The sequence below is a fragment of the Morus notabilis genome, unplaced genomic scaffold (genome assembly GCF_000414095.1).
Source record: "Morus notabilis unplaced genomic scaffold, ASM41409v2 Scaffold297, whole genome shotgun sequence".
In the NCBI taxonomy this organism is placed as follows: Eukaryota; Viridiplantae; Streptophyta; class Magnoliopsida; order Rosales; family Moraceae; genus Morus; species Morus notabilis.
In genome coordinates, this window is record NW_010357726.1 from 281,267 (window position 1) to 291,922 (window position 10,656).

General features: G+C 33.4%; 2 protein-coding genes across 4 annotated transcripts in view; both read left to right on the plus strand.

Moving 5' to 3' along the window:
• Positions 1-386: 386 nt before the first annotated feature.
• On the plus strand, positions 387-5,516 carry LOC21406995. Of its 2 annotated transcripts, none has more exons than XM_024175736.1 (8): positions 387-531; positions 1,225-1,393; positions 1,546-1,941; positions 4,165-4,306; positions 4,602-4,738; positions 4,856-4,918; positions 5,010-5,081; positions 5,216-5,516. In XM_024175736.1, exons 3-8 carry the CDS (start codon positions 1,750-1,752, stop codon positions 5,318-5,320), a joined length of 711 nt encoding a protein of 236 aa, XP_024031504.1. In that variant the 5' UTR covers positions 387-531; positions 1,225-1,393; positions 1,546-1,749; the 3' UTR covers positions 5,321-5,516. The 2 variants fall into 2 exon arrangements, with proteins under 2 accessions (XP_024031504.1, XP_024031508.1); XM_024175740.1 differs by lacking the exon at positions 387-531 and adding an exon at positions 674-731.
• A 3,669-nt stretch (positions 5,517-9,185) lies between these two features.
• The window catches only part of LOC21411586 (probable E3 ubiquitin-protein ligase RHB1A), a 3,286-nt gene continuing 1,815 nt past the window's right edge, over positions 9,186-10,656 (plus strand). For both annotated transcript variants that reach the window (XM_024175634.1, XM_024175629.1), the window contains exons 1-3: positions 9,186-9,402; positions 10,234-10,359; positions 10,637-10,649. In XM_024175634.1, the coding sequence (XP_024031402.1) occupies positions 10,294-10,359; positions 10,637-10,649 (79 nt within the window). In that variant the 5' untranslated portion in view covers positions 9,186-9,402; positions 10,234-10,293. The remainder of the gene's footprint in view (positions 9,403-10,233; positions 10,360-10,636; positions 10,650-10,656) is intronic.

A 10,656-nucleotide genomic window follows, 5' to 3' on the forward strand; every position in this document is an offset into this window, starting at 1 on the left:
AATAATAAATGCGATTTGTAGATCGTTTTTAGTTTTGTATTTTAAAAAAATGTGCAAAAATATTTTAAAAAACAACTAAAAACGATTTCAAACGCGTCCTAATTTTCTTGACATGAGATATTTCCAGAGACAAGGCCCACGAGATCGCATACGAAGATTTGCGCTCCCGCAAGAGGACAAATCAAAGCGACGAGTGAAAAGCCGGCTGAGCCGAGCCGAGCCGAAACAGAGAAATTACAAAGCGCGAGAAATGAGAAGAAAACAGACTCAAAAAAGTTATAAAAAAAAAAAAAAAAAAGGCCATAAACCGGTCGAGCCGGTTTCTAATAGAGCGTGACCGTACGGCACATGGTAGGTCGTTTCCCTGGCAGTTGGTAAGCATTTAGTGTGCTCTTCTCTCTCTATCTCTCCTCCTTTCTCTCTCTAAGCGAATTTTCAGTCCTGTGCTCTGCATTTTCCTACTTTATCATCATCATCACCATTACACTACTAAGAATTTTCTTAGTTTGGCGCTCATTGAAGGAAAAACAGGTATTTTTATCAGCTCGCAGCTTTAGCTCAAACTTTCTCCAATTTTTTTTTTTTGTGTAATTTTTTTTTATTGGGAGTTTCAAGTTTGTAACATGAAAGAGAGTTTTGTGGGTTTTTTTATTTTTGGCTAATTTTGCATTGTTTCTCATGCAGTGACTCGAGTGTGAAATTCGTCTTTTTCGATAGATTTTCAAAATGGAGTATGCGTTATGCTAATAAATTCCATTGGGTTTCTCTCTCTTTTGTTTTGTTTTGTTTTGTTTTTTATCCATCTTTTTACCATCTTCTGAATCTCATTTTCGGTTTTCAAAAAGTGCATCAAAACCAATGCTCTGCGTCTGAATCTTCTTCTTCTTCTTTTTCTTTTTCTTTTATATTGTTCATGAAATTAAATATTAATTGCTTTCTGGGAAATGGCCTAATAAATGGGATTTGGTCTGTATTTTAGCAATTTTTTCCCAAAAACTTAGCAAGCATTTTTTTAGAATTCAAATCAATCCCAAGTTTTCTTTTGCCCAATATATTAATCACATTTTTCTCTGTAAGATATGTTTTATGACTATCTTCTTCTTCTGGGTCAGTTTTTTTATTTTTTTCGTTATCTTAATTGCACATTTAATAGTCTACTAATGGAATTCTTAAACACCCAATTTTGATCTCCAACAATAACATTATTATTTGTGCTCTTTTCAGGTCTAGAAGCATATATTTGTTGTGAAACATCCGTCTCAGTTTTGGTTCATTTATTGTGACCAATCCAAGCCCGTGACCCAGTGATTGGATTCCCCTCCTCTGGCTCTTTGCATCAACACTTCCCTGTAAAAAATCGTGTCAGACCTCAATTCCCATTTATGAAAACCAGGTCCCTCTCCCTCTCTCTCTCTCTCTATGTATATATATACACACACACACACACACACGCGTATATATATATATATATTTTCAGAAAATGGCACCAATGGAATCTTGTCCACTTCTTTCTTTGACACCCCTTTTACTGGTTTTTTCTCTCAGGCTACCTGTGGAGGAGGTCTAGTTCCAAATCCACTACCCAAAAAAGAAAAAAATAGAAAAGTGAAGACCCTATTGAATTTGGGCAAATGGGTATTGGATAAGAAAGTTCAATTGTGTATTTCAAAGTGGGCTTTGATAGAATTATTGGAATTTGGGGTGATTTTGAATTTTTACCCAAAAAAAAAGGAAAAAAAGAAAAAAAAAATGTTGGAGAGTGAGCTATGTTCTTCAAGAGTAGTATCGCCGTTGAGAGAGGAAAGTGGGGATGAAGAGCTTTCTGTTCTTCCGAGGCATACCAAAGTGATTGTGACTGGAAACAATAGGACCAAGTCCGTTTTGGTGGGTCTCCAAGGTGTAGTCAAGAAGGCTGTTGGTTTAGGAGGCTGGCATTGGCTGGTATTTTTTTTTCTTTTCTTCTCTATAATTATTCCTTAATCAATCTATCGTTTGATCTTTTACACATTTATTTGGTTCTTCTTTTTTTTTAATTTGTATTGATCCTTCTTTTGAGTTGAAAATGCAATCTCCTTTATGAATGTAGTGGCAGTAGTGCCATCCTTTTTTTTTTTTTTTTGGTTTATGTACAAGTTTAAGGTTTGAATTTGATTAATAAATTTAAGATGATTAGTCAATTTTGCACTATTAATTGCATAGAATATTATATTAGGGAATCTTTTAATCCCCTAAAAATTGAATGGTCACGGAGCGTAGTAATCATGAATCATGGGAATAATGTTTTTTTGTGTTGTCGATTTTGGTCACTGTTCATGAGTACTAAAAATTTCGAGTACGGAAATTGTATTATTGAATTAATTATGATAAATTAAAAGACGGAAAAACAAATAAAGATAAAGAGAATATTATAATTTGGTTTTGATAGATCCATTCATTGTTAGAAAGGATTGTAGATAAAGTTCTGTTTCTGCGGCGCGTGGCTCCAGTCGCGGTAAATCTTGGCGCGTGTTGTGCGTGTAATGCGGCAATTATCTTGTCTGATTTTGTCTTTTAGTGCCGTACAGTAGGGTCTCTGAGTGGCTGAATATGTGAATATTTAGGATTTAGGGATTTTTCAGCAAAATAAAAAGAAGAGATTTAGGTTTATGTTTTCACAAGAGAGAGAATTTATTATTAAACAGAGAATTTATATAATCTGTGGCCGCAACGCTTGGAGAAAAAGCTGACCAATTAACCCACAAGAGAAGAATTATATGTCTGACAAAGTGTGTTGACCTTTTTATTTTTTCATGTCCTTATTCGTTAGAATTCCACACTTAGTTAATTAATTTAAATCATATTTTTCTGAACAAAAATTATTTTTAATATTTTTTTTGGGATTTGAGAATTTGCTCGGAATAATTCGTATAATTTAGCTGGATATCTTGATTTCAAATATTTATCTGTTTGGAGCTCTTTGGATTGGTTCTTGTTTCAATTTTATTGTCTTATATTTGATTAGTTTAGTTTTTTGTATGTTGGGTAATTGGTCTCTTTTCTTAGATATTTTTATTTGTATCTTGCTCTTGTTCTATGAAATTTTCGTTTGAGAGTTGATGAGATTTGTCTCATAGGAATATCTTTTCTTTAATTTAGCAGTGTTTATTTTATTGTGTTTAATTTAATGATTAAGTTGTGTTTCACTAACCTTGGATATATTTTAAGATTTATGTTACAGCTTGAATGACTCAAGTTTATTTGTTATTTAAGATTATGTTGTGACACTGATAACTGTTTGCGCAAAGAAACACATCACTTGAATGACGGGCATTTATGTTAACTTCATTTAGTTAGCATATGATAGTGAATGTTGGGCTATTAAGAGACAACATATATATAAGATGAGTGACAGAAATACGTATGTTAAGATAAATGAGTGGCCATACGAGAATAGATTGCATAAGAAATGAAATTATTCGTAGTAAAGTAGGTGTAGCACCAATAGAAGATAAGGTACGGGAAGGTCGCTTGAGGTGGTACGGGCACGTCCAACGTAGATGGCTAGAAGCACTAGTTTGTGCTTGAGAGGACATTCTTATACCTAATACTAGGAGAGGGAGGGGTATACCAAGAATTACGTGGACCGACGTAGTTAGGAATGACATTCTACATCTAGAACTTCAGGAAAGTCTAATTTCGAACAGAGTTGCGTGAAAAAGTGAAATCCATATAGCCGACCCCAATTAAGTTGGGATTAAGACTTATTATTGTTGTTGTTGTCGTAGCATGTAAAAACAGGTTAGGGAAAATAAAGCCAAAATCTGTAATTCATATGTATTACATTATCTCATTAATAACGTGAAAATTTGTAATTTATATGTAATTTATGGCCTGGTAATTTCTGCTTTCACTTTTAGAACCGTTGTCTGTGTTTCGGGAAGTAATGGCCTGGTAATTGATTTGGAAACAGTTCCTAAATAGTATTTGATTGGTATTTTACTCGGTTCTTTGGGCAATCGTTATTTCGTATTTGCGAGTTAGTTATCTTCTCAGTGAATGTAGTTAGGATTAAGTTGAATTAGAGCAAGTATTTATCTTGTTTGTGTGTTTGTGATGCTTTAGTGATTCATTAGAAACAAAGAGAAGTTTGTTTATTAAGGACAAGGAATGGTTTTGCCATGCAAGGTCCTGAAAAACGGGGTTGAAGTTAAGCTTCAACGGAATGCCTTGAGTGTCCTGGAGCATCCAACGGGGAACGAAGAAGACGATTTTGATTATGACAACTCCAGTACTAGCTCCGAGATTGGTGACAAAGATAATGATTTCTGTAAGTTTGTTCCGATAACTACACATTCACTTCTGCTTTGTCATAGAAATTGATTGCATTTGTTAAGGAGTTACAAATGCCTCGTTCGTTTCGCTGATTTGAGTTTAGAATTCGAGTTGAGATGTGATTGTATGTGAGAGCTTTTTACTGTAGCAAAAAAGTTAGATGTGATTGTTTGTGAGAGCTTTTTACTGTAGCAAAACTCGAATTCTAAACTCAAATCAGCGAAACGAACGAGGCCAAAGTTTCAAACATACTTTCCTTCATGGTTCTGATCATGTTTCACTCTAAGCAGGTAGCAGTACTGAGTTCCACAAGCATAGTAGGCCAAGAGTTAGGCATGTTAAGTCCTCAATTCTGTCAACATCGGCGAAGTCAATAAACCGCGGAGGTGGTTACAAAGAAGTCCAGTCCATCCACACATCTCGATCGGTAAGATTTTTTGGATCGATTTGTGTACTAAATAGGCCATTTGCATTTAATTTTTAATACCATGCATCATTTGCCATGCCAATCTTCTATTCTAATAGCTTTATTTTCAATGATCAGAATGTAAACTTTGCGAGGCTAGGGACCGACTCATTGCGGAGATATTGCAGATATTTCAATCTTGTAGGTCTCACTGACTTTATGAACTTGGCTTATTGTATTCTTCAAATTGGAAATTCTTTGTGAAATTTAGTGTTGTGTGTCATGTAATTAGGCAAGCAGCCATTCAAATCCATCCAGGGAACATATGATTAACATGGTTCAACGGCATTTTTATTCACATCAGGTCTGTTTCACACTCTTAAACCATATAATATCAAATGTAGTAGCCAAAAAAAAAAAAAAAAAACATATAATATCAAATACAGGCTTGTTGTTTGCACATCATATTGATTATCTGTGCTATTTGTTTTGTTGCAGAAGCCATTAGATGACATGCCGGTGATCACTGAATTCGTCCGAGCAGCGGCCAAGAGACGGAAAACGGGAGATTTCCCTGAGAAACACAGAGAGCGAGAGCTTTAAGAGTCTAGAAGCTGTGTAATATAATTCTACATATACTACTCTCTCTAACCTTTAGATAAAACTAACTGTAGAATGAAAGTGGAAGAGTTTGATTGTCTGATCATATTTAACTCTCCCTTGGATTCTAACCTTGTAGTAATATTGGCTGATGCCTTGATAGTATTAATAGCGTAGATTTGATATCTCATTACTTATCTGGTATTTGAGCATATCGTGATTGTCTAAAAGTAACACGCTTCTTGGTCCTTATAATTCTTATTTGCACTAACGTATAGATTATAGAAAAAATTTGGCGGTAGAGCAAAAAAAAAATTAAAAAAATAAACTCAAAAGAAAAGCTGTTACTAATGAGATCTTATTCCTGTTTAATTCCAACATGATTTGATTTCTTTTTAACATCTTGGCTTGGATTAGGAGTTGGATTTGGAGTCTTGATGTGAGATACAGGATGGGGGTGGGCCCAATTAGTGGACATATCTCACAATCTGTCGAGGTGTGAAGCATTTATTGTGAATACAGAAAGAGAAGAGGCATTTGTGTAAATATTAAGGTTCCGTGTTTAAAATTTAAGTTTTATTATAATAAAAAATTTTAAAAAATAGTCATATTTAATTTTTTTTTATTATAATAAAATTTTTTTACATAAAATTACATTTAAAGTTGAATTAAAAATTTAATTCAATAAATTAAACGGACTCTAAGTGTGTAAACTACTAATCTTTTAAAAAAAATTTAGCCTACAAGGCACTGAAAAGAGGAGAAAATTAGGATAAATTTTTAGTTAGACGAACAACAAAGTTTATTCTTTATCTAGTTAGCAAATAAAGTGGTTATTGGTTTTCATACAGCCATCAAGTCATACTTCAAAGTTGAGTAGAATACCCGAATAAAAAAAGTTCCATCATATTGGCAAGTGAATGTTTTTAGGTTATCAGTTCAATTGTCCTCTCAATTTGCAGTGATTTAGCAAATTACCTTTACAATTTTTAATGGACAAAATGCTAAAATCATACAAGATATTAAATTATATAATCACATTTAAAAACAAAAGTTTTCTTTAAATAAGTTAGATTCCCTTACTAAAAGATCAATTATAATCATACCGGACAACATGTGTTTTTCTTGCCAACTTAGCATAAACGACATTAAAATACATGCCTACGTTGGTGACTAACAAGTAGTCACGACTAATATAAATAACAATACAAGGTTAGTGATTTGACCCTTTACAGAAAGATAAAAATAAAAATGAAAGTACACATATTTCATGTTGTATTGTCATTTGATGTCACGGGATCTTTTGGTACAGTGGCTAATTAGAAAACTCGATGTGCTATGCTACCAATGAGCCGCTGTTACTTTTCTTTTCTCTCTGTTATGGGGCTTTGTGTAAGCTTTTTCTTTTGCATTCCGTGAAGAGTCAAAAGAATTCAAATCAATGACGCTCTCCCTCTGCTTCCCCTCTCTCTCTCTCTCTCTCTCTCTCTCTCAATTAAAAAAAAATCATTACATATTATATATTGTCGTTTGCAGAATTGATGCTGTTTTTATTTTTTTTTATTTTTATTTTTATAGATGTTTAATTTGTTGATTTAAATTTTTAATTTAGATTAATATGTGATTTTATATGAAAATTTTTTATTATAATAAAAAAATTAAATGTGATTATTTTTAAGAGTTTTTTACTGTAGTAAAACTTGAATTATAAACTTAAATCGGTGAAATGAACGATGCCTTATAATCATTGTAGTCTTGTAGATGATGTGACCCTTTTAAATTTGAGAGAAATAGATAAATAGGCCAATACTTGAGATAAATTAAAATTAATAGGCCAATAGTTTACATAAGTTAATAAATATGTCAAATTATTATTTTTGTCCATAACTTGTCTGGTTATGAACCATAACTTGACAAGTTATTGTCCATTTTTATTCATAATTTGTCTAGTTATGAATCATAACTTGACAAATTTATCCATAACTTATCTGGTTATGAACCATAACTTGACAAGTTATAGTCAATTAATTTTTATAACTAAAAGTTGACCTATATACTTTCTTAAGCTTTTCATATTAGCCTATTTTCTACTATTTTCGTTTAAATTTTAATCCCAACTTGATGGTGCTACGCATTCTAGTGTCGTTTAGCCAATATTAGTCCCTGCAAGTACTTTGTGCAAAAGCAATTGGTTGCCATCCTCTTTTTAGAGTCTTGGTTAAAAAATAAATAAATAAACAAGTTCCCTAGAGTTGAATCATGGATGTGAGATTTTTTTTTAAAAAAAAAAAAAAAAAGGGGACGTCCATAGAAGAAAAGTTGTCATTGAACATAATTTGTAGTTTCACACATTAAAAGTTGACTTGATTTTGAGTTCAAAGTCTTATTATAATGTTTGCGTGCGTGAACTAGAAGATAAATTTTGAGATTCTGATGTTCCTTTTTTTGGTTGATAGATTCGGACGTTACTCGTTTCTTTGTAGAAAATGATATCATCTGTCAATTGTTCCAAATTCACGGTTGAATGAATGATAGTCATTCACTTGTTCAGCCATTCAAACCCAAAGAAAAATAAGTCAGAAATAGCATTTGCATACACTAGCGGGACGTTGAAAATTTGTTAAACATTATGATTTCGTGTTTTTCTTCACTAAGATTGACTTGTCACGTACGAATAAAAGATAAAATTACAAAAGGCAACGAATATTTCACTCTCTGTTAGTTCACCAATTCATCCTAAAAGCTTAAGCTATTAAGAGGTGAACCAACAATAGTTTTATATTTTAACACTCCCCCTCACGTATGAGCTGGATAATGGGCAATCGTATGGGTAAATTAATTAAAAAGTCCAACACGTGAATATTTAAGCCTGAAATATATTAAAGACCCAACACATGATGACAATTTTAAATGGGAATAAAGAGTACAATTACGGGAGTCTGAACTCAGGACATTCCACTCTGATACCATGTTAGTTTACCAATTCATCCTAAAAACTTAAACTATTAGGAGGTGGGTCAAAAATAATTTTATACTTTAACACTCAATATAAAGTTAGTTTTCTATAACACGTACATGGATTTCACTCTAGAGTAAAAATACACCGAGTGTTTGAGATGACTTCTATGACTTAGGATGTATAGGTGACGACATAGGTCTATTTATACCCTTCAGTGGGATAAATACAAAAAGTGAAATATTGCATAATAATTCTCAACTTGTTGTTCTTTTTACCTTAAATAATGGCTACATAAACTGTCTTTATAGACCGTCTAGGATAGAAACCAAAAGAAAGTGGATTATTTTGTAAATTTACCTAAAAAATGTGAGCAAATTCACTCGTGAATTCTTTTCAAAATGAAGACAAACTTCTGTTTACCAAACTCCAACAGTTGGACGTCGTATACACAACTTTGCGTTCAGTAATCTACAACTGGACCTATCAAGGGCCCATAGCAGGCCCAATAATAGGGAGAGAGAGAACTTAGCCCATCAAAAATCGAAGATGATCGTTCACACCGAGGCCCCCATTTACACGTCACATCCTCTCCTTCTCTCGAAGAATCTACTTTTAAAAGTACATTTAAAAGTACATGAATAAACTTTTATTCTTTAATCTTAATAAACACTCTTTTATTAATATAATTATTTAATTAAAAAAATTATAAATAAAATATAAAATATAAAAGTTCTGATTCGTCCACGTTCAAAAATATTTGTCTCCATGACATCTCTTGCTAAGCCCAAATATTGCAAGCCCAGTCCAATCAGTCGCCCAATGCAAAATCCACGTGCCATCAGGTCCAGCAAGTAGCGTGGAGTTAACCAAAAGACAAACGGATTTTCTCTCTCCTGTCTAAAAATTCCACCATTTTTCTTCCATGTCCATTTCTACTGCAACTCTCTTTCTCTCTCCTCTCTCTTTCTCTCTCTAGCACGTAAAAAGTGCAACAGAGCCTTGGTAGGCTATAAAGGATGACCAAACTCACTCAAACCAGTCCACCTCGTTGACAATTCCAATTCCAATTGCGCAGCCATTCGATTCTATTCCGATTCCTCTCCCCAATCCCTCTCCAGACGCTCAGGTAACAAAGAACCGCTACGAATTCCGAATTCTCTCTCTCTCTCTCTCTCTCTCTCTCTCTCTCTGTCTCTCTCTCTCTCTCTTAATCTCTTGTTGTTTACTTTCTCTCTCTAACCGGGAAATCGAATTCATGATCGGTTTGAATTCTCGGAATTCGAGATTCTTGTTTGTTTCCTCCATTTCCTCTATCTCTTACTTTTTATCGCTATTATTCGATGTAATTATACGTATCGTGTTGTTCTTCTACTCGTTTCAATAGGTTTTGTTGATATTGTACTGATTTTGATTTTCTGTTTGTTTCGTTAGGTTTCGAGGGGGGTGTGTGTGTATATGTATATATGTATATATATGTATCTATGTATATATATGTATCTATGTATTGTTGCAATTGAATTGTTTGAATAGGTTTACTCCATGCGACTGGTTGTTGTGGAGTTGGTGAAAATCAGTTTATAATTAGCTTTTGAAGTTAAACTATTAGCTGATTTAGCTATATGAGCTGTGATATTAGGTTTGTGAATATTGGTCCGTATCACGCTTATAGATTTGTTTGTTACGACCAATAGACTAAGTTCAGAATTAGTCATAATCTTGTATTGTTAGTTTTTCCTTTTAAAATTTATCATAGCAATCTTTCCGTAGAGTAATTTTTCCTCTCTTGTTTTCTTGCAAGTTTGTTTGTGTCACTTAATTGTGAATTTTACTTGAAGGAATAGCACAACTTCTGTGGGATATTATATTGCCATTTTATGACATAAAGTTTGATCTTGCATATCTTTGTCGTTGTTATCCGGGTTTATTTATAATTACTTTATTGCATTTTGTGATGAAGAGGACATGCTGCACCAAGTGCAAAAAGCTTTAAATTCGCGGCGGAGATAAGTAGAAGAGAATGGGAGGTTGCTGCTGCTGTTCCTCTAAAGGAACTGAATTGAATAGTGCGCCTACATACTACTACGTCAGTATTATACTTCCTACACATTACATGGTTTTCTTTCTTTTTTGTTTTGCGGCTGTTCGACATTTTTTACCTCTTTGTAGCTGAATATACTTATATCTCTTGATTGTGAACATTTCTTTCACGTGCACGAATTGTTCAGAAGAGTAGGGGTTGAGAATCGATAATCAGATTTCCCTTACGACCACTAGAAAGAAAATCAAGTTGGTTATATAATCAATTCAATTGTCTACCCATTGTTATGTGTTAAAGTAATTCAGCTTGACTCTTTCTGCAGTACCCAAGGTCATCGGAAGA